This window comes from Eschrichtius robustus, chromosome 3, assembly GCF_028021215.1.
Source record: "Eschrichtius robustus isolate mEscRob2 chromosome 3, mEscRob2.pri, whole genome shotgun sequence".
Classification (NCBI taxonomy): domain Eukaryota; kingdom Metazoa; phylum Chordata; class Mammalia; order Artiodactyla; family Eschrichtiidae; genus Eschrichtius; species Eschrichtius robustus.
The window spans coordinates 87,487,054-87,512,372 of NC_090826.1; the positions used below are offsets into that span (position 1 = coordinate 87,487,054).

Here is a 25,319-nt window from a genome sequence, read left to right on the forward strand (position 1 = left end):
GGCCACTCTTCATCGCGGTGCGCGGGCCTCTCACTATCGCGGCCTCTCTTGTTGCGGAGCACAGGCTCCAGACGCGCAGGCTCAGTAGTTGTGGCACACAGGCTTAGTTGCTCCGCGGCATGTGGGATCTTCCCAGACCAGGGCTCGAACCCATGTCCCCTGCATTGGCAGGCAGATTCTCAACCACTGCGCCACCAGGGAAGCCCCTCCATGGCCCTTTTAATTATAATTTTGAATTCATTATATAGGAGGGAAGAACAAATTACTTTACCCTTTGTATTCTATTGCTTTTGCCACAAGTTAATTGCTAAAGGGATGTGGCCTGTTAGCTTAAATTATACATAATGGCCCATCTCTGGGAACACTGCCTCCAATGCAATGAGCGTTATGCTAAAGTACCTTTGTTTAGCTCACAGGAAGCCTCCTGACCAGGCTCGCCTGTGAATGACTGCAGTAAGGAAGAAATTAACACATCCCTTCCGGAGTCTGACTGGAAGCAGGACTTTACCCCCTCCCCTTTTAGTATAAGAGAAGCCTGAATTCTAACTCAGGGAAGATGGCTCTTTGGGACACTAGTCCACCATCTTCTCAGTCTGCTGGCTTTCTAAATGAAGTCTCTATTCCTTGTCCCAGCAACTCATCTCTCGATTTATTGGCCTGTCGTGCAGCAAGCAGTACAAGCTTGGACTCAGTAACAATTATATAAACAATACTACTGTGAAAGTGCTTGTTAAACATTTGATAAAGGTAACAAAGTGACTGAAATATATTTTTTAACTTGCTAAAAATTTGCTCATTCTAGATTTCACTTTTCTCTGTTCTCTTTAATCTCATGCATTTACATATATGATTTTTACATCACAGTAATTACAGGGTATAATTTTCATCCTTTTTAACTTAAAATTATATCATAAACATTTTTCCTGTTGCTTACATAATGTGCATAATTATCATTTTAATGACTACATAATATTCTACATAGCTGCTAAGCCATAATCCATCTAAGCATTCCCCTATTGCTATATATTCAGGTTGTTTTTGATATCACAAATAATACTGCAACCATCATCTTTGTGATTATTAAATTATATTACTTTTGGAGACAGATTCACAGGAATGAAATTACTGAGTCAGGGTTATGAGCATTTTAGTGGATCATGAAACATATTGCCAAATTGCTCTCCAAAGGGATTTACACTGCCAGCAGAGATATATGCTTGTATCAGTTATATTACTCCTTGCCAGAAATAGGCATTTTAATCCTTTTTTCTATGTTGTATAATTTAATAGGCACAAAATTCACTTTGTCCTCTGTTGTTGATCCTAATGATCTAGGGTGTTGGGGAAAGGAAAGAAACATTTTGTGGGTGCCTACACTTGCTATGCACCATACTAGGAAATTTATACTCATTGCCTGAAATATTGACCCTAGCACTGTCTCCCCACTTCAGTGTTTCTCAATAGCCCTCATCTGCTTCACTTTCCTTTGTAACACTTATAAATATCTGAAATTATATTACACATTTACATTCTTCTTTATTTTACTAATTCCTCCAATAAAATGAAAACTTGCTGGAGGGAGGGGTTTTGTCTTGTGTGTTATTATCTGGGATAGTACTTGACACACAGTAGAGCCTGTATAAACATTGTTGAATGAAAATATGAAGGATTTAATTAATTAGTTTCAGTTCATAATCATGTCACCTCTATTGGCTGGCCATTAAGACTGTTTAGAGATATATGGTTCTGTCTTATCCTTTCTGGATACTTCCCCACTCTGTTGCATTCAAATATGGTCAAGCATGGTCTATCTGCTTTGGTCAATGAAAGGTGAGCAGAAGTGATGTATGTCTTAGTGGGGTAGAGTGTTTAAGAGTCAGGCACACTCATCACTGTTTTTTCTTCCCCTCTGCCAGAGTTAATGCCTAAGTTCCAAATAGTGTCTTCTCTGCCAGCCTAGGTCTCAAATTTAGGAGGGCTATGAAATAGATTAGAGCCTCCAAGTAATCCTTGGTAAATATACTGTGTGAACCAGAAATAAACAATAATTACTTTGGGCTGATATTTGAGGGTTGACTGTTACTGTAGTAAAATCTAGTGTAACCTAACTAATGCAGAGTTTAGTATGTATAGATAGTGTGGTCTAAATCACAGAGCTGGGAGTGGAGAGGCCAAGATTCAAACCTGGTTCTGCCTGTGACTTTTCCACTATCCCAGAGTACTATAGATAGTAAATAGGAGTATTATTTTGTTACGGCTGTGTACTACAAACTGGGTGGCATAAACAAGAAAAATTTATTGTTTTACAGTTCTGGGGGCTAGAAATCTGAAATCAAGATGTCTGCAAAGTTGGTTCCTTCTGAAGGCTGTGAGGAAGAATTTGTTCCATGCCTCTCGCCAGCTTCTGTCTGTTTGCTGGCAATTTTTGGAGTTCCCTGGCAAGTAGAAGCATCACCTCAGTCTCTGCTTTTATCTTGTTTTTCTTTTTATTGAAGTATAGTTGGTTTAACTCTCTGCTTTCATCTTAACATAGCATTCTCCTTATGTGTGTTTGGCTGTGTCTAAATTTCCCCTTCCTATAAGGACACCAGTCTTATTGGATTGGGGGCCCATTCTACTCCAGTTTGACCTCATCTTAACTAATGATATCTACAACTACTCTATTTCCAAATAAAGTCACATTCTGAGATGCTTGGGGCCAGGACTTCAACATATTAATTTTAGGGGGACACAATTCAAAAATAAATGCCGTGAGCTTATGTAAGGGTGTAAATAGTGTATAACAATTCTATGACTACATCTAGATTAACCTGGATTGAAGAGAATTTTCCTTACTATTGCTTCTGTTATCCTTACAATGTCCTGGAAGTCTGTTGAATTAGAAAGAGCCAGCAATAATGAAAAATAATGGGAGATGAGAAATTGCAATATTATCTTTGTAAAATATATATTGTCAAAGTGAACAGTGTTAGAGTCTCAATTGATGGTGGCCCAGCTGTTATGTCCATATGTCTTTAGCATTTCAAAATTAGGACCAAGTATTCAGAATAAATATAAAGGCATCTAAAATGGTAGGGACGTGATCCCAGATATTGTCACCATATGTACAATGAATTTCCCATTTAAAAAATACCAAGTCTGTATCATTTGGCTTATCTGGTATAATATACAAGTTGATTTCCTAGCACAAAGCATCAAATCACAGATAAAGCAAGCTAGCCAAGAGAGCTTGAAATTTTCATAGCACTGAAGTTTTACTTTCAATCATTGCAATTTATGTTCTCAAAAGTTGAAATTTCATTTATAATAAAAATGTATTAATATTGAACCATATGCTAAAAGAATTTTCTAAGAGAGCAAACATAATGATCTGACATCTGAGTTCTTACAGATTATGACTTAGGATAACATCCAGAAATCTCATGTTATACTTCTTCACTTTTAGTAGTGAGAAAAAAATACCCTAATTTAAGATGTACTTATCTACATCACATATATAATCATGGCCCCACTTTTGATGATTGGTGGCACAGCAAATAAGTCAGAGTAACAATAGTGAAAAAAGCCCTCATATTTTATTTCATAAGAGAGTTGAGTCCACTTTAGCCTAATGGACTTAATTTTACATATAATAGCACTATGGTTATCTGTGTTCTGTTGGCATTCTTCAGTTCTTCTGTAGGACACAACTACAGGAGATGAAATTTTAAGGCAGTGGATAGCTGTTAGGACCTAAATTGTGTTCTGCCCAAAATTCATATGTTGAAGCCCTAATCTCCAGTGTGACTGTATTTGGAGGTAGGATCTTCGGGGAGATAATTAAGGTTAAATGAGGTCATAAGAGTGGGCCCTAACCTGATAGAACTGGTGTCTTTGTGAGAAGAGGAAGAGATATCAGATCTCCCTCTTTCCCTATGTGTGCACAAAGAGAAGGTCATATGAAGACACAGTGAGAAGGCAGCTGTCTACAACCCAGGAAGAGAGGCCTCACCAGACACCAGTCTTGCTGGCACCTTGATCTTGAACTTCCAGGCTCCAGAACTGTGAGAATATAAATTTCTGTGGTTTAAGCCACCCAGCCTGTGGTATTCTGTTATGGCAGCCTGAGTTGACAATACAATAGCCGAATGGAAATGGGTGAGAAGTTTGCTAAGAGAGATAAATTCAAGACAAGAAATAATGAGAATTAACAGCAGAGTGCAGAGAAAGCCATAAGAAGGTGAATAGGAAAAAAATACCAACAATCATAGCTTCTGAACTTCTTTAGATCAAGGGAACAAAGTCCTCTATATAGCTCTTTATAACTCCCAAGAGCTTTACTTTATTAGAGCAACAAAAATGATTTATGTTCAAAAGCCTGGGTGGGAAAATGCTGGGTGGGTTAAATTATGTATGTGAGCTAGAATGTGCACAATATAATTTAGAAAAATTACCTAAATTATCAAGCTTGAGTTATTTGGAAAAAAAATCACTTTTCTTGGTCTCTCTTCTACTCCTTCTACTGAATAGTCTGAATAGCTGAGATATAGCACTCTAATACAAATACATTTCTATCCACTGATGTGCCCAGTATTTCTTAATTTGATCATATAAAAATGTGACTCCCTTTCCCGTTAGATCTCTATAATCACAATAAAAAAAAATCTAAGGGGAAAGGGAGTGGGAGAGGGATAAATTAGGAGATTGATATTAATTTATACACACTACCATATATAAAACATATAACCAACAAATACCTACTTATACCACAGGGAACTGTACTCAATACTGTGTAATAACCTATAAGGGAAAAGATTCTGAAGAAGAATATATATATATTTATATATACATATACATATATGTATATGCATAACTGAATCGCTATGCTGTACTCCTGAAACTAACACTGTGTTGTAAATCAACTATACTTCAATAAGAAAAGTAAAAAAGTTTAAAAAAGAGACCTAATAATGAACAATTATGAGATTACAAAGTTCTATGTATTAATAAAGTAGAGATAACATTTCTTTTAAAAAGAAAACTTTGTATTATATATATATTAGGGATTTTAGATGTGTCTCTTTCTCTGTGTTTATATACAGGTCTCTATTTAGGTCTCTCTATATAGACAGTTGTATATATATGTGTGTGTGTGTGTATATATATCCATATAGACAGACAGTCTCTACTTTGTACAGTAGTGTGGGACCATAAAACATAAAATGACCATGCAAACCGAATCAATGCAAAAAGATCTTAATAAGCGATGGGGAATATTACAGTTAATCTGCTACCTTTATTTTTTGGTCAAAACATTAAAAGCTCCCTTACTGTCAATTTTAAATATGTAGGGAAGTGAAAAAATTAGCAAAACTAATATTTATTTAGTACAATGTAATTTAAAATGATGGAAACATTTTGAATTAAATGTTTTATTTCTCTGTAAAAAATTTATCCAGAGCAGCCTGAACAGTGCTTGCTGCTTTCTTCCTGTCAAATAACTTACTGCACAGAGTGATTATTTTCTCTCTGCCTTGGCTAATTGTCATACTCCTTTCTAAGTTTACCAATAATTTATCCTTTGCACTTTCAATGTTGTGAAAATATCTCCAAGAGTTCCTTTAATGTGATGTTTTTGGTCAGAATCACTTCTCTGGGATACCTTCATTTTCATCACAATCTCATTCCTTATTTTTGTCAATAAACTCACTTTTACTCAATTTCTCTGGCTGCAGTCAACATTCCCATGGTCAGCTATATCTTCTTTTATGCCATTTAGGTTTGATTTGAATTTCCTTTTCAGCGTTATCACCTTTTCTTCTTTGCTGCCCTTCCGTCTTTATTGACCAGTTTCCTCTTTTAATTATGCATTTTTAAAAATGTCCCATGGATTTGTCACTGGGAGATAAGGGGTCAACACAACTGCATGCTTTGCTGTCTGTGTGTGAACAGAATGACACACGTGCAGTGAACACTGACAGATTTCAAAAAAGTGATATGATTGGTCACTGATCATTATGTGCATGTGTTATTTACCTAGTAATTTATGAACTGAAGAGTTAGCAGAAACATGGTACTTTGTGCAAATACTCAGTTATACCATGGTAAATAAAATTTGAACACTGTTGTTGGAGAAGTGGTGTTATTTACTTGAACCATGTGTCTTATATAGTTTGGGCTGCTATAACAGAATACCGTAGACTGGGTAACAGCAAACATTTATTTCTCACTAGCCTAGAGGCTGTGAAGCCCAAGATCAAGGTGCCTGCAGACCTGGTATCTGAGGAGAGCCATCTTCCTGGTTTGTGGACAGCCGTCTTCTCGTATCCTCACATGGTGGAGAGCAGCAAGAGACGGAACAAACTCTCTTATAAGGCCACTAACATCAAGAGGGTTCCACCCTTGTGATCTAATTACTTCCCGAAGTCTCCATCTCCAAATACCATCAAGTTGGGGATTCAGGTTTTAATGTATGAATTTTGGGGGGACATGAATATTAAGTCCGTAGCACCAGGGTAACTGAAGTTTTAAACATCAGAATTGCAAAAAGCAAGCGCGCACACGCACACACACACGCATACACGCAAGCACACAATTAATGTATCAGAACGTGGTCTTATATTTCAATTAGTCTCTTTCTTTTTTTCAGGTTTTATTCTTTTGCTTCAACCTCTTCCCTACTCTTTTTGCTCAGATGTTTTTTCTCCTTCTCTCTCTTTCTTATGTGCCTACAGGAGAAGAGCTAGGAAGGCTTTCTGGGAGAACCTAGGAGAGCTTCAGCAAGCTCCCCATTGCTCTCAGTTAAGTACTGGGTGGACAGTTCTCTAGACAGTTTGTTTCAAAGGCATTTTGGGGGTTTGGCTGGAGATTGGGGAGGTGCAGTCTGGCTCAGATACAATGAGCTTGCTCTCTATTGTCATTCGTGAGTTTCTCATGCTTATGAGAATAAATCCGTGCTCAGCACATTGAGGAACTCAGTTCAGCTAGGCTCTGCTTGAACATTTTTAAGGTCTAGCTGCAGGAAGTCTATGGTAGATTGAATGCACAAATGGCCCTTGTTCTCCACCCATCTTTGTGTCCACCCCTCTGCAATGTGCCTTTGCAGCTCCTCCCTCACTCCTTGGAAAATGGCTGGACTTGGGACTTGCCTTGGCCCATCTCAACTGAATGAGATGAAATTGATAATGTGCCAGAGTCTTGCATGTTTCTGCTCTAACTTGGCCCCAATGTGAAGCAGCTTAGCTAGTCTGAAGGAGAGACCATGCAGAGAAAATTTCAGTTGTCCCAAGTGAAGCCATCCTAGACTAGCCTACATCCAGATGATCCCCATACATTGGAGAACGTCCAGCCAAGATCAACAGAGCTGTCAACTTGGTCACGGATGCATGAATGAACCCAGTTCAGACTAGAAAAATGGCTCGGCTAAACCATAGATTTGTGAGAATAGTATTTGCTTATTATTATGGCATTTGACTTTTTTTTTAAAGCTCAGCAATAAATAGTACAGTGTCATTTATAGAGGCAAAGGGTTTCTTTTTTAACTTTAGCTGTTGCTGTAATCTATAAAAATGTCCTTTGCTTAGTCCCAAGAGTAGGTAGCTGGTAAACTCCAAGCCAATTCTCCCACCTTAACTTTAAACAGACCTCTTAGGACACCATCAGTGTCAGAGCTGCTGATCTATCCAACCTGGAAGAGTAGGGACCATGTCTCTCTTTCTAACCACTGTTTAGTTGGCCCACTGCAAATTTTCTGGTGTACAGAATCTCTCTATAATATTTGCTGAATGAGTGAAGGCCTAAAGGCCTTTTTGAGGAAGAACAATATCTCTAAGGAAATCTGATTAATACTCAAAATGTATCAATATTTTGGAAAGGTTTTTCTTTTTCTTTTTTAAATATCAAATTTTAAAAACACCTTTTTTCCTCAATTTTAAAATGCACCTCTTTTTTTCCTCCTGGGAAGAAAAAAAACTTTTTCCCCTTTTCTACAACTGATAGTATTTCAGTGCAAAATGAAAATGGAAATGAATTAATAAATGCAATAATATGAAGGTCAACAGGCCAAAGGATGGTGTAAGAATCACCCTCATTAATATTGGCATCTTTGAGACGTAAACTCTGAGTTTTTGTCTGATTGTTGGAGGTAGTTGCGTGCCCACTCATCTGTATTTCTTTTTGTCTGGAGGTCCTCGTGAGCAAGTCCACAGATTTGAAAATGGCAGTGTGAGTTTATAATTTAGATCCTATAATCCATCCATGGCTCACAATCTTGGGGTGGTGAGAGCAAACTTAATTTTTACTATACCTTGATCATGTCCTGAGGCTCTATCAGACCAAGAATCAGCTATGATTTAAAGTGAAGGAGACAGGAAAGAAGAATTTTTTTTTTTTAAAGTATTTGTTTATTTATTTATTTATGGCTGTGTTGGGTCTTCGTTTCTGTGCGAGGGCTTTCTCTAGTTGCGGCGGGGGGGGGGGGGGCCACTCTTCATCGCGGTGCGCGGGCCTCTCACTGTCACGGCCTCTCTTGTTGCGGAGCACAGGCTCCAGACGCGCAGGCTCAGTAGTTGTGGCTCACGGGCCTAGTTGCTCCGCGGCATTTGGGATCTTCCCAGACCAGGGCTCGAACCCGTGTCCCCTGCATTGGCAGGCAGATTCTCAACCACTGCGCCACCAGGGAAGCCCAGGAAAGAAGAATTTGAATACTTTTATTTTTTCTTCTTGGAAGAGAATCATTCATTTAAAATCTGGAATAAATTTCCTTAATTGATATTTTAAAAGAATCATAACTCACAAAACTCATTAGAAAGACTATGCCTGCCAAATGTGAGATCCATGTTTGTAAGGTGTAAATAGAACCATTTGGTATATGTCCAGGGAAACTTTTTAGAGCATAAAATAAAAATTTAATAAATGGTACCCTAGAGGCAGGAACAACTGAGCACGGCCCCGTGGGGCTCCTAGGCACAAAGCCTATCTGTGTCCCCCATTTCTCTGATTACAGGAAACAGCCTTCATTCAGCCTCCATGACCTTCCCTGAGTTCCAATGGGCAGATCCAAACAGTAATTAATCAGGGAAGGGAGGGGATGTGAGACCAGGGAGAAACAAACAGTCAAGAGCAGCCTTGGGGCAAGGTCCTGTTTCCCCATTAACGGATACACACAACAATATCTTTGAACTATTTTGCAGATACTGAAACCCCCTCCAGGTGGGAGAAGTTAACGATTAACGATGGTATGCTGCACACATGCATGTAGACCCCAGACCAGTTGGACCTGAAGGTTGATGATGCTGACTCCTACTTACCTCCCCACGAACCCATCAGAAGAATGTCCATGAGCTGATCACACCCTCTTTGAACAATTACTATAAAACTTCTATCTTCTCCAGGGGGGGGGGGGCACATAGTTTTTTGAGGCAGGAGCCCACTGTGTCCCCCTTTGCCTGGCAAAGGAATAAAGCTACTCTTTTCTACTTCACCCAAAACTCTGTCTCCAAGATTTGATTCGGCACCGGTGTACAGAGAAGCTGAGCTTTCGGCATCACAAGGTCATTTACAACTAGTCTTTAGCATCTTGCTCATACATAGGAGGCAGATTATGTAGTAGATTGTGTACCTGCTCAGTATCCCATATTGTCTCCAGGGGGTTGTGATTTGTAAATAAGGAAGTTGATGAGATCCCAGGATGGCCCATGGGATGCAGAGGGTCTTTTAGCTGCCCAAAGAACTGGTCCAATCTGAACCACTGTGATCCCCTTCCAAACATTCTCCAGTCGCTCTGGCAATCTGACTTCCATCAGGATAGCCAGCATTCTTTATTCCTCTACCTCCAAGAAAGAATTAATACCTGGGAAAAAAAAATCAAACTTATTTTTTTTAATTTAATTTTTAAATTTTATTTGAAAAATACAATACACAGCAGAGAATTATTTCCTCCCCTACTGCTCTTTCACAAAGGAAACTGTATGGTAAATGTAACTGAGATATTTGGCTAGGATAGATCCTGAGAAAAGAGAGGCCCAGTTAGAAGTGGAATAGACAAAGTCTGTCAAAGAAGGTTCACCTCTCTTTTAACATAAAAGATCCTTTTAGATAATCTTAGGAATCAGATAAAACATGTGCAGAATTTCTGCCATGCAGAGACTACTGAAATTTTCAGGCTGACCAATTTATACTGACCTGGGCCCCAAGTAACTAGAATAAAAAGATGTTTTTATCAGAAAGACATGTGTTTGCCTGCTTTCACTAGACTATCTATGTACATATTTACAAATGAATACTTTCTTAAATGCATTTTATCATTATTCTCAGTAACAGCATCATGGTTAAGGGCTCTTTGCTGACTTTTTGCCTTATGCATGTGTATCTTTTTATTCTTCTGAATTTCCTTCATGGCAGGATCATTCACTGCACAATCTTGGGTCCATGACATTTAAATATTACAGCTGACCTTACTCTGATCCTGGTTTAAATGTGGATTTCTGAGGAATTTATAACTCCTGCATTCAGACCAGGTTTAACCAGGTACAAAGATACATTTATATATCATATATAGCTAAGGCTTCCAACAAGAAAAATGTGACTAATTGGTTCCTTGAAGACTGATGCTAGAACCAAGAGAACAGATCTCTTTAAGTCTTACTGGTAATCCTGCCTCCTAAGATATTATGATCATTCCCTCCACTTTCATTGCCAGTAAGTGAATTCCCCATCACTATTATTGCCTAAAAAGTCTTTAATGAGGGTCAAAGGCATTCCAAGCTTTTTTTGTGTTCTAAATTTCTACCGGAACTGAATTTTCTAGAGAAGTCTGAAAGGTAGAAACGTGAATTTTCTGTTGTTTTTTTTTTTTCTGGCCCTATTAAAAGTGCTTTAACTCCCATGGTGATGAAAAAGAGTAAGTAACATCTATTTTGGGAGTAATGGACAAGTCTTTGGTTATATTTATTTTCTGATTTCTGTTAAAATAACAGAGAAAATTAAAAGTTTATTTCCTTTAGCTCTATCAAGGTTGGGAAGAACCTTCTCAGTCAATTAACCACTTCTCATATAAGACAAAGCTACTCTGCGCAGCTTTGAAAATCACAAAGTTGTTGTTGAGCAGTACATTGAATGGTTTTCTCAGAGTCCAATTTATTTTCCTTATATTACGATTTTCATCCTTAATTCCACATGCTCAGTGTAAGGGAAGTCCCTCAGGGCCTCTCCTGAGGGGTGGGGTTAGGGCATGGGGGTGAGGGTTGCAGGAGAGACATCTGATTTAGGTTTTGACTTTACCAAAGACCTCACATCTAGACTCTTGACGTTATTTTTAAATAGGATTATAAATTGGTAAGTATATTGTTGTGCTTTGAAAAGTGTTCATTCTTAAAACACACATGTTTAAAATACAGCATAACTTTTATAACTTTATTTTGGCATTTCTTCATTTTTTGAAATGTAGATAGTTGCCCAGGACTCCATTGACCTCTGAATGGCCTCGATGTGTCCAAAGTGATATGGCAGCTGTGGCATATTTAAAAAGAATACTAGGGTCAGAAAATCTAAATTTAAACTTTAACTGCCTCTTACTAGTTGTGTGGAATTGGGCACATTATTTAACCTGCCTTGTCTTTATTTTTCTCATCTGTAACACTAAAGCCAAACTCTTAATGTTTACCCAGGGTTACTGTCAAGATTAAATGAAATAATAAATGTAAATGTACTTTGTAAACTATAACATACTACACATACGCAAAGTAAAATACACTAACTACATTTCTTACTTTTATATAATTTAAACTGCGTTGCCAGGGTGTGGTTCTTTGCTATTTAAATTATCTGGAAACTTGACTAGTAAAAGAATGGAGACTTAGACCACTCTTGAGACAATTATCAGTGGAAAAATGCTCAATAAATAGGTATCATTGCTAAGGATTTAGTCACTTTGACTATCCTAAACACTGCCTGAATTCAAAAACTACAAGTCAACAATTAAACCACAACTGTCAGGAACAAAAATCCAAATAAATAATTTTTAATTATGATACATTACTTATTACAGTAAAAATTGGCATTTTCCCCTTCAAAAGCAGAAGCACCAGTCTTAGAATTTATAGTATGAATGGTATTTTAAGTGAAATATAGCATAATATTATGTGCAAACATTATTTTAGTACAGAACATAATTTCTAAAAGTAAAGTAATTTCACACACTGAAATCTGTTAGAATGGAAATAAGTCATGCTGTATAATGAAATAAAAACCCCCATGACTTTCAAAGTCCACTTCAAATGAAACATGGTATGCTGCCGAATAGAAGACACCTGAAAAATTAAAAAGCTTGACTAGCTCAAAATAGAGGGACTTCTTACACAAATATGACTCGCGAAGAGGTTTCTTTTCACATGGTCTCAGTGATTCTGTGAGAAACTGAAGTGAAGGTTTTATTTCAGAATTAATTTTTGTTCATTGGTCATCATTTTTTATTGAACACCTGCCTACTCTGTGTGAGGCTTTGTTATAGTTGCTGGGGAGACAGAGAAGAAAGACACAGTCCTGCCCTTGAGGAGCTCACAGTCTAGTGGGGGAAACAGATAAGTTGACACTGATTTTTAAATTATAAAAATGATTAGACAACTTGATAAACTTTTTTGTCATCAAACACACTTTGGGTGTTATGAATGGATGGTGAAAAGGGACGATGTCCAATGCAGTGAAAGACCATCTGCTTCAATATCATGTGACTTCTGCGAAGGCAGTGATGTGGTTCTGCAAAAAGGAAAAGGAATTACAAAGTCAGAGCCTTGGGAAAACTGGCTTCGTAAAAGATTCAGTGCTTTTACAAATAAGCATTAGCCTCATATAAAACTGTAGCCCAGGTATGTTTAAACTGCAAAAGCATACAGCATTATTCAAATGAGTTGTACATATTATTACATAAATTTGGCTGCTAATTATATATTTTATTCAATATTATTAATTAACCAAATAGAGTAAAATGTTATACCTGCCTTATTCAAAATTAACACTGAAATTTGGAGAGATAAAAATGGCAATGCCAGACATGTTAATATTCTGTTCAGCGTTAATGGAATTTTAATGCTGCATGCTGGAGTTTCAGATTAATTGCTCCCTGTGAGACAGATGGCATAGAAGGAGTGGTGAAATGTTCAGACTGAAATGGCATTTGTTAGTTGACAAAGATCTCCTTTAAACACTTCATTTTTGATGCATGAATCCAGACTACAGACTGCAATCTCTGTTGTTTACCTCAACCAGAAAATTCTTTAAGGAGCTTTTAAACTTTTTTTTGTTGTTGTTTGTTTAAGCAACTGGATTGTGTACAAAGGAACCCTGCGGAATGGCTAACATTTAAATGGTTTCAGACATGCAACAGGCCATACCATGGCTGCTGAAATACTGCAGTGGAAAATCGACATGACATAATTAATCACGCCACATATAGGTCATGTCAAGAGCTAACTTAAGTGACAGCCCCAACCAATAACAGCAGCATTATGGAAGGGTTTTACCATCAAATTACCTGTTTGGAATGTTTTTCATAGTAGCTTGGACTCTTTATAAGTCAAAGACATCATAAATAGAATTTCACGTAATGAATGCATGCCATGAGATTTCTTCCATGTATGTGTAGCTCTTTTCAAGTTAAGGTGTTTTAAATAGCTAAAACATTTTCTGAATGTATGTGAATAAATTAAAATTCATTTTCACTGAATTGAGGCATATTAACCACAACTAGAAGGATATTACTAACCACAGCTTAAGGCATTATTTTCTAGGTGTGACCCACTTAAGCCTAGAGAAAAACAATATCAGTAAGAATCAGTAGTGAGCAGCGCATGCGGACCCTTTTACTAACTGCTGACAAGACCTTAGATACTTTAATTTCCCATTTAAAAAAAATGCATGATGAAAACGTTGGCAAATTCAGCAGTTCATCTCTAAGTTTTCTTGAGTTTTCCTTCCAAAAGCACAAGCGTGACTTTAGGACAAAAAATATTTGTCAGAGTTCTATAATGCACTATGATTGAGTAAAAGCCATAAGAAGTGTGGAAACAGTACATCATTGTTTTTATTTCCAGTGGCCCCATGGGGACTTGAAATCTGTGAACTGAAATAATACAGTTTGATATACAGTGCTTCAGTACAAAACTGACAGGAGTGCACTCTTCTGGACAGGACCTAGCACATAGTAATTTCTGGAAAGATGTTAAGATATAAATTGAAGATTAATCGGTCAGTGGCAACTGGAGGGTAGGGAAAGGGGAAGACATGACAGTAAAAAGAAAGGACAGGAGATTAAAACAAGGGAGAGAAAATGGATGTTGTTCCAAAGGCCACTGGTCTAGGTATCAGTGTTCCCTTAACCTAAATAATAAAGTGTCCACAAGGCTCATTAAATTTGCTGAAGATGATCCTAAGTGAAGGGGACAACCATCACCTTGGAAGATAGAACTGAAATGTTAAAAGACCTTAATAAAGCAAAGAAAGTATCAGAAACAAATCACTGATAATCAATGCAAGGGAGAACACAAGCAGAGTAAGAAAAACCAAGGGATAGGTACAAGCTGGAGAGAGTGACAAAGAATGTGCAATGACTGACTGTAGGGAGAGCATATGAATTATCCTCTAAACCTGGACATACTGGGGGAGAAAAGGGATGCTAATCATACACAGGGATGACAGGCTTAAACTGGGGCTGTCCCAGATAGGGACGCGAGGTCACCTTAGAAGTGAGACATTGAACGGATAACTGTAAGTGTGCTATTGAGAACCAGGAAATCCTGGATTCAGTCTTGCCATTTAAAAGCACGTTTTGGTGACCACTAGATCTTCCCTTCACTGCCCATAAATTCTGAACGATACTACCCCTTTCTTTATGCTAAGTCATTACCAGGTTAAACTTCAAGGGTAAACAGTTTGTTTCCAGACTGACTCCACTTTCAGATCCCAGGGCTCTGGGGAAATGCCTGCTTTTTCCAATTAGTACCCTTTCACTTTCACATCACAATTAAGTTCTAATCTCTGAGTTGATTTTTCCTATTTGACTGGAATTAGAAGGGTTCTACTTGGGGCTTATCATTTAAAGGTGGTCATTAGATAAACAGATGAAAGTAAATAACAAAGTGACTATGCAAAGGGAAGAGAAAATAAAGGGGAAATTTAATAACAGTTTCCAAGTACATGAAAGGAGTAGACAGAGAGCACAGGGGCCATCTGTTTATTAATTTCACTAAGAGCAAATAAACCCACACCACAGACTGAAAGAGACGGACCTTATATCTCAGTATGCTTTAAGAAATAAGATGAATTCTCGTCTAGCACAGGAGCAGTTTTTCCCTGAAAGAATCTAGAGAAAGGACAAACTAATCACTTAAAGTCCTTACCATCTATAAGACTCTATGATTCTATATTATAACAATTACATGCATGTAAATGTATGATTTGAATTATTCAAATGGTATAATTCCTATGCAGGAAGTTATGATATTGCTCACTTCATCAGCATTTTTCTCAGTAATATTTAAAAAAACAGAATTGCATTTAATGTTTTCAGATCACCTGTCTTGAGGAATGGACTCCCTATGAGGCAAACTAGGTGACAAGGATTTTCCCCTTTTAATCCGGCTGAATTCTTAATATGCAATACGAAATCTTATTAGTAGATGATAGTGCAAACACTCAACAGGCAAACCAAAAACTCATGCAAAGAAGCTTAATTCAGAGTCACAAGAAGAAAGTGGTCATATAAATCATCAGTGCAATTATACATACAGAGGATTAGAGTGGAGATAACAAAGCTTGTGTCCAAAGAGTTGAAGATTAGAATATGCTACATCCATTAGAAAGTGTTCATTCAAGTCCACAGCAAATCAGTGAGCAAAATACTGAATCCAGTCCTTGAGTGCAGAGGTTCCATGGAAAAACAAGCGCTTGTTTCTGAAAAGTAGTTTTGGATTCTTAAATTTGATAAACTCTAAGTCTCTAGCATGTCAATTTTTGAAGCCTTAAGTTCTATGTGAAAATTTCTGTTTTCCTATTTATTCTATACCCCCAGTTGTATAAATTATGCTTTGGAATTTTAAAAAGTTACTTAAAACAAAATTGTCATTTACTTATGACATGAAAATTTGGTGATGACTTGCCACCTGACAAGATCTGCCACCCGCCATTTCTCTTTGAGAAAACAGAGGGAGATGCAAAATGAGCACCTCAGGTAAGAAAACAAAAAATAGTCACCACTATTAAGGGCTATTTCATTGAGGAATGCTAATTTCCCATTAATGAGTGAAAAAAATCAGTGAAGAAACAAAATATATTTGAATAAATATATTCAAAATTTTATATTGAATAAAAATAACAATAACAACCCAAACAATCTAGTATCTAGATCCCTTTTCGTTGTAATGGAAACCTGCACAAAAGGACACAGTTTCTGTATTTGCCTTAGCTTTGCAACCAACTCCAACACCAGTGCGCTCTAGCGCACATACGTTTATTGCCTTAATTGAAGATGTTCACAGTGGCTGATTCCCATTATCCAGCTGAAGAGCCTTGCAAGACAGCCTTTAAAGGACCTTCCCTGTGAATTTTCTTCTTGATCACTCTCAATAGGTTGGATTTGGGACACCTACAAAATGTATTTTATATATTATTTCAGTGTTTATTTGAATATTGACTGACTTACTTGGATAAAGTGCTAGTCTATTTAAAGTTCTACGCTGTTACATTGCTGGACCAAATACTGAGGTTAAATGTTGTTCCAGTTTCTTTCTTTCTGGATGATTATAAACAACTTTTGTTTTTTAACAGGAGGTTATCAGCAATCAGCTTTTACGCTAAACTTAAGCATAAAATGGGATCTGTGCATATGATGTCTAACTCAATGATTTGTGTCCTCAGCTCTATTGGTAAGGAAGCTGTGTGGCACAGTGGACTCTGCAGTCAGGTAGTGTGAATGTCAAGTGTTTGAAGGTGGGCTCTGTACCAACTGAAATTTTCACAAGCAATTTAACCTTTCAGAGACCTAGCTTTCTCATTCGTGAAATGGAAATAATAATACCTATTTGAATGGATTTTTATTAAGATTAAATGAGATGATATGCACAAAGGTCCTTGTCTCTACTCAAACATATCATTATATCAATAGTTGTCTGTAAAAGCCAGAGAAACAAGATAAAAAAGTAAAAGAAAAGAAAGACAAAGAGAGAGAATGAAGTCAAGAAGATTTTTATAATTGGTTGGAATTTCACAATGCTATTGTCTACAATTCTAATATCCAAACAAACTTTAAAACTCAAATGTTTCTGGTAAAATTGGTGCAAACTCATTTGGTGGTAAAAAAACAAACCTGAATAGCTGTGAGGCAATTTGTACTCTGTTATGCTGTGGAAATATCCATCTTTGATTACAAAGTGATGCCCAAGATCCTGCTTGTGTAACAGAATACACAGTATTTTTCCCTAAAATATAAAATATTTTAATCCTGAAAAACATCTAGCACTAATGATTTAGGATAAGGAATCATGGTCCTATAATAATCAACAATTATTACAGACACAACCTACATTTTATCAGGGGAAGGTGGATGGATGTCATACTCCCAAATATTGGCTATCTTTATTTTGCTATTTGCTTCCTTCCTTCATTCACTGTGTCTCTTGATGAAGGCAAAATGCGTAAGAGAAGAGAGAAGGAAGAAAAGCAGTAGCTTATGAAGTGTGTGCTCTTAGACTCTACTTTGTCACATTGTTTTCCTCCTGGTAGGTTGTGAAGTCGGTGAGTATTTTAGAAAAGAGAAATGGTGTTAGGTCCATATTAGAAGAAATTATTAGAGAACTTCAAACTTGAGACTACGAAACATTATAAAGTTCATCTAAGCAATTTCTTGTTTTAAAAAGTTGGGGATGTGAAGACATAAAAGATAAATGTGACAGAACCAGAGTTCTCTCGGGAAAGATGACTTTTTGGGAACTATTTCTTTTTTTTTATAGTGGTTCTGTTTCAATTCAGAGTTTTACATTAGCTCAGAGTTTTGTTTCTTCGCAGGAATTTCCTTTTACACCAGTCTGAGAACCACTGCCAAAAGCTACAGAAAAGTGATTAGTTAGCAATGTGAGCACTGCCAGGTATATACAATCAATTCTCTCTTAAAATATTATTTCTCTGGTAAAAAGAGCATTGCCTAAAAAAGCAGTAATCCTGAATGATTCTCAAAAAAAGAAAAAAATCTCTGTGTTTAAATACTTCTGGGAACAGCTGCACATTTCTTTCCTTGCTTAGAGCTTCAGGGGCATAAGGTATTGAGAAGATGTGTAATAAACTCTTGGGTTTCACTGTAACTCAGTGTTTCCCAATGCACCGACATGAAACTCCAAGTAAGTCTACTAATACTAATGTGTTTATGGTCCTTAGTGGATGTGGGTATCCCTGGACTCTATCCAAAGTTTCTTAACTTCCCTAACTCTAATGACCTGTCCAACATACTTTTAGCCCATATTCACAACTATGTTCTCAACCATCAGCCCAATTTACCCCCTGGCTTACCTCCCTCATACTACAAAGTTTCTTTGGCCATTTTAGAAATTTCCCAACCAATAATTGTTCATCTGCTCCAGCTCATCTTGCTTCTTTTCAATTCTATTTCTATTACATTCATTCTGGACCCCATTTGAACTCTCTTTAATGGCATCCTCAAGTGCCTTGCCCCAGTGCTCTTACCTCACTTGCCAAATAAAACCTTGGTGCAAGCTGGTTCCTCTATCTGGAATATTTTTCTCTCCTTCTCCCATGCCACCAGTCCCTCAGATCTCTACTTAGAGGATGTTGTAAGCATCGCTAAGTTTGGATGGGTCCCCGTTTATGTGCTCCTCTAGCATAACTATCATCACTCTGTTCTGAATTTGCTTATAAAATTATTTATAAAATCTATAAAAGTACAGACTCATGAGACTGTAAACTCATGAGTCCTGGGAAAGGTACCATAGTGCTGCTTACTTGATATTTGTTACATGTTTCATATATTACAAACCTAATAACAAATAAAATGTTACTATACATAATGAATGATGGTAAAAAAGGTAACTCACCCATAAATTGTACCCATGCCTTCTTTTACACTAGTATTTTAATCTAACTAATGGCTTCTTATTTATTTTATTTCTCTTTAACTTTTTAAAATGCATTATATTTGCTAAATAAGCAGCCCAATGTTACTTGACAGAGAAGAATCAGAGGATGTGAGTATGAATCAAGTGCATGATAAGTTCTTGTATAACCAGGAGCTGATTAAAACTCCTTATTTAAAAACTTGCCTATTTTCAGAAAGAGGTAACAGTCAATAAAAATCTGGATGAGCTACATCAAGAGTAATTTCAGAACAATTCAAACCCATAAGGGCCATTAGGCATGACAAAGATACTTCAGAAAAATTTTGTAAAGGTAAACATATTGAATATATTTACCATACAAACCAACAATCCCATTCCTAGGTATTTATCCAAGAGATTGAAAAATATACATTTACACAAAAACCTGTGCATGAATTTTTATATCAGCTTTATTCATAATTGGGAAAAACTGGAAACAGCCCAAATATCCTTCAATTGGTAAATGGATTTAAAAAAATGGTGGTATATCCTATACAACAGAATACCACTCAGCAATTAAAAGGAAAAAAAGAAAACAGGTAACAACATGAATGAATCTCAAATGCATTATGCAAGGTGAAAGAAGACTCAAAAGACTACATACTATATGAGTCCATTTATATGACATCCTGGAAAAGGTAAAACTATAGGAACAGAAAAAAGATAGTGGTTGCCGGGGGTTGGGGGCTAAAGGAGGGGTTGGCTACCATTTTAGGGTGATAGAAATGTTCTATAACTTGATTGTGGTTATGATTACATGATGGTAGGCATTTATCAAAACTCATAAAACTATATGCTAAAAAGGGAATTTTATAGGATGTAAATTATGCCTTTAATAAACCCCAATTAAAAAAAGTAGTACCATTAAGCCACTCTATGAATTAAGTCTAAGGGCCAGGTGGTGACTAGAATTTGATTTGTCAGTTATTGAACTACTGTTTCAATATTTGTTTCAGTCACAAAAAGGGAAATACAAAATAAATGTATGGGAAGGTATTCAAAAGACACAAATTAAAATGAGGTACTTCATTTATTTTTGACCTATAAGATTGGTGAAGATTGTTAAGAACAATATTCTCCATTCTTGGTTTGATGTGAATCAAACCAAAAACCTTAAGAGTACTCATCCTCTTTTTTTCCAGCATTTCCACTTCTATAAATATATGTTAAATAAGTTATTCATTGAACTTACAAATATATCTATTTTAGAGATGTTTACCCTAGTATTGTTTATAATTGTGGGAAATTGGAAGTGGAAGCAATCCTCTGCCTAACAAAAGTAATGATGAATTGATATGGATTAAAGCTTTTCAATGTAGTTCTATATTGTAATTCTATGTGCACAGCACAGTGATTATGATTTGGAGCTCTGCAGTGATAAACATGGAACATAAATAAAAAATGGAAAAAACAGTTCCGTATTCCAATTTCAGAATGCAGGTTATGTGACCTTGGGCAAATTACTTAACCTCTTTAAGTCTCCTTCTCTGTAAAATCAGAATAACAAGCTACACTCAAATGATTTCTGTAAAAACTAAAACAGCATTTTATGTGTGATTTTCTTTGCATAATTCTGGACACATATTAGGTTCTCACTGAAGATTAGCTTTTACAGTTATGCTTGATATGATTATATATTCATTGATCTGCGAGCATACTCATGATATACCGTTACATGAGCAAAAGCTGGCTACAGAAGGGAGCATCCAGGGAGGTCCTGTATCACACACAAACTCAGACACATACTCATGGGGCCTCGAAGGCTATTTTAAGAAAATATGTCCAGTGATTACTGTGGTAGGATATGGATATTTCCTATTCATTACTGTTTTGCTTATCCAGATTTTCAAATTTTAAATCATTTACATAAGTTACTTGTTGCTCCTTTAACAGAAACAACAAACAACAAAAACTAAGTGTGGTTGTTTCATAAGACTGGGAATGGGGTCATTGTTTATTTTCCTAGTTTTAGTTAAATAAAATTGTATTTTCTCTACCAAAAATGTCCATAGTGTCATGGTGCTCTGGACTGATTTTGAAGGCCGCCATAGTGTCTCTAGGACCGTCTACCAAAAGGGAACCAATCTGAGAGAAGAGGGGGATGAATGGGTGGAAGAAGTTTTCCATGTGTAACTAACGATGTGTGCACTGAGAATGATTGTTTTAATCCATCATTGTCTTATTCTGTCCTTAACTAATGACTGCACGAATCATATAATTAAAAAATGCAGTCATCAACTCTATATTTATTCATAAAATGAGATGAGAGAGCTTGTTTATATTCAAAAGTAATTTACTGAAAAGACGCTTTTATAAAAGGCCTGCTAGATATGACTGAACAAAAAAATCTGGCTTTTATTCTTTGTGTAGTATATTATGATTTATAATAGTGTGGAGAAATAAATAATGAATATATGTAAGTACAAATAGGAAAAATGACATATGGCAAAGTAATATCAGTATATGCTAATTTTTCTAACCTAAAATGTTGATGCCTGGTTGGAATTTTTAAGCTTCCATTTTCAATTGCCTTTTTTTTTTTTTAATATATATTTATTTATTTATTTCTGGCTGTGTTGGGTCCTCGTTTCTGTACGAGGGCTTTCTCTAGTTGCGGCAAGCGGGGGCCACTCTTCATCGCGGTGCGCGGGCCTCTCACTATCGCGGCCTCTCTTGTTGCGGAGCACAGGCTCCAGACGCGCAGGCTCAGTAGCTGTGGCTCACGGGCCCAGTTGCTCCGCGGCACGTGGGATCTTCCCAGACCAGGGCTCGAGCCCGTGTCCCCTGCATTGGCAGGCAGACTCTCAACCGCTGCGCCACCAGGGAAGCCCTCAATTGCCTTTTTTAAGCAATATTAAATTTAACAAATGAGAGCAGAGTACAGCATGTAAACATTGATTCACTTCAAATATTTTTCATAAGTGCTCAAAGCTTAGATTGAGAAAAAAGGCCTAAAATATAAAGATATTTTGTTCCACTAACTATTCCAATACCTGATCACTAATACAGTTGTTTTGACAAGGTCCTATGTAACATTTACATTTACAGTTCAGCAGCTCTGTTAAACAAAGATTTGCATTATAGAAAAGTAACTGAATCTTAGATAGATAGATAGATTGCCATTGTTATTCAAGCACAACATTTTGAAACCTCAAAAGAATTTATCACAGAGAGCACCATAAGGTATAATCATATTTGTCTTGGCAAGACACCACAGGATTGTTTTGCTGTTGCTATGACACTAATGTATGCAACATTTTATACTATAAGATTTTCTGCCACATGTGCTATGTATGACATAGACGATCTGTATAAATTTTTAAATCCATGAAATATATCTATAAGGGTATCCTATCCTGCAATAAAATGAAAATCTTATTAAGGGAATCATTATTGTTACAGGAGGGAACTAACTTGTGTTAAGCACCTACCATGTGCCAAGAAGTTCATTTGGGATCTGTTAATCCCAACAATTACTCCATAAGGAAAACATTATTATATCAATCTTTTTGGAAAAGGAGAAGAGGAATAATTTGTCTAACCCCGCCTAGGTCTAATGTAGACAAACCAAGCTTCAGACTCAGGATTGCCAGCTGCAAAAGCTTGTCTCTCCAACCTCCACCCCACCCCCACTCTGCCTAAATTTCAGCTCAGGCTTCACCTTGATTTCTGTGATTTTATAACCTGCAAAACAGTCAATGTAAATGTCAATGCATGTGGTTTCCTGGGTCACCGTGAATTCCCTTAGAATTTTCCTATCCATATAGTTTTCCTTTGCAGTTGCCATGGGAATTAAACAAAACATGGTAATTTCTATCTGTATTAGTACACACTCCTTATGCCATTTCCAGATTTTTCGAGCTGTCATCACTGGTTACCACTTTCACTCAGCTGATGCTTCTGTTAATCAGGAAATGCTTTCACACAACGAAGCTTCTTGGGTAGTGCAGGTTAGTGAAAAGTCCCCGACCCGATGTACAAAACTGTAATCTTGTAAATTATTCCTAGCATTACCTTCCCTTTCTTGTTGTTGGCAAGGGGGAATTACCTTTGGTTTAAATGATTAGCTCACATAAACCTAAGAAAAAATGATGCTTAGGCTTAGATGGAAAAAAAAATTTTTTTCTCGAAAAGCATTTCCTATACCTGGCCCTATCCACTAAGTGAGTTCTCAAAGCGATCTCAAATGAGCCAGCCATAAGTGGCTATAGTGGCCTGTTCTATTTGCCTTAATAAAACTATGTAGATTATCAACTCCTCTCAGATTTATTGGAAATATTCCATTTTCTATCAAATCCCATCTATCCTTACATTTAGTTTTAAATATTTTTGTTCCCTTGCTAGATAGTGAGTGTCCCTTTCTTTAGATTTGCTGTTTGGCATCAATTAAAATTGATAATGCACAAGCATACATCATGTGTATGTGCTTACCTATGCAAATCTGAATGGCAGCATTCTTGCCCTCAGAACAAGCAGAGGGCAAGAGGAACAAAAAACAAAAAGCACTTGGTGTTTTGTTTCTGGGATGAATGAAGCTTGAACCGGGAGGATCCCTGGAAGGAAGGAAGTCAAGGTGCTCCTTTTCCGTTAGTTATGGCCAAGAGAAATGTCTGAAGAGAGGACAGGAAAACTTCATAGATGAAAGGTCAGCACGTTTCTTGAGGTTGGTGGGGTGGAGGGATAGTCTTCTTAGTGACACCCTGGTCAGCAGTTAGCCCTTCTTCACTGTAAAGCACTGGTATGGTTAGGTAACCCCTGCATATAGACCGAATGCTTGTGTGCCCCCAAATTCATATGTTGAAACCTAATCCCCAACATGATGATATCAGGAAATGGGGCTTTTGGGAGGTGATTAGCTCATAAGGGTGGAGTACTTTTATGAATGGGATAAGTATTCTTATAAAGACCCTAGAGAACTCCCTCACCCCTGCTGCCATGTGAAGACACAGGGAGAAGATGGCCATCTATGAACCAGGAAGTGAGCCCTCACCAGAGAATGAATCTGCCAGTGCCTTGATCTTAGACATCCTAGCCTCCAGGATGGTGAGAAATAAATTTCTGTTATTTATAAGCCACTAGTCTATAGTATTTTGTTATAGCAGCCTGAATGGAGTAATACAACTCCTCTTATCAGAACCAGCACCCGACCAAAAGAGACTTTGCCAAATGATGCCTGGTCAGTCAATATGGCATAACATGGCTGTATTGAGGTCTAGTCCGTGTCATCTTTATCTTTTAACTGGATTTTTACAACAGCCTCTCAGATTGGTTTTTGTTTGGTTTTGTTTTGCTGCAGTGTTGCTCTCCTTCAATTTATTCTCCGTTCTGAACACGCCATTTCCTTCCTTACACTCCTTCATGGCTCCCCTTTGCTTACAGGGTAAGAACCAACTTCACAGTGTTGCATAAAAGACCCTTCACAAATTTTCATCAAACATGACAGAGAGTACTTTTCCATATACTTCTTTTTCATTTGCATTTGATCTCTAATGATGTGCCTATTCATGAACTTTGCCCAGTTTTCAATGAGGATGTTTTATATATTACAGACATTAACCCATTGGCAAGTGTGTAATTTATATCTTACACTTTGTCATTGGCCTTTTTAAACTGTTTTAAACTACTCTTGATAAATTTTATTTTTAAAAACGCTTGAACCTAAATTTTTCTAGTCAGCAACGCAAGAATGAAACAGTAATATCGAGTCCCTCCTTTATAAAATCTACAAATTATCATACTTTGACAATTTTATTGGCATTATCTAAGATTTGTCTCATTTTGTCATTGCTGTATTAATTTATTTTGTTATAGATCTTCTCTTTAAATGAATTTTATAATTTTTCCCTGTTTCTGTCACTGCATTTACCACAGTCAATTCTAATTAAGTCTATATTTAAATGGTTTCCATTTTTCCTGCCAACTCATTCATAATATGACTTTTCTCAATTTGAGAGCTCTAGATATTGGTGTTTTGCTCAGTTAACTGGTAAATATCTTCTGGTACGAGTAAATATCTTCTTTCATGAGTAATATAGTTCCTGAATTCTTACACATGTGGTGCTTTATGATTATCTTAACACTTAAATGACCTTTTGGGTGGGAATAGAATTCGTATGTCACCACCTTTTTCATGGAAACTCGGAAGACATTACTCCATTTTATTCTGGCATCTAATGCTACAGAGAG

The 25,319-nt window shown here is 36.9% G+C and overlaps 1 protein-coding gene across 1 annotated transcript in view; it reads right to left on the reverse strand.

Moving 5' to 3' along the window:
* Window positions 1-12,381: 12,381 nt before the first annotated feature.
* PLPPR5 (phospholipid phosphatase related 5) overlaps window positions 12,382-25,319 on the reverse strand; it is a 127,131-nt gene continuing 114,193 nt past the window's right edge. The window contains exons 6-7 of the mRNA XM_068538077.1: window positions 16,479-16,615; window positions 12,382-12,732 (exon numbers count right to left, since the gene is read on the reverse strand). Of these exons, the coding sequence (XP_068394178.1) occupies window positions 16,481-16,615 (135 nt within the window). The 3' untranslated portion in view covers window positions 12,382-12,732; window positions 16,479-16,480. The remainder of the gene's footprint in view (window positions 12,733-16,478; window positions 16,616-25,319) is intronic.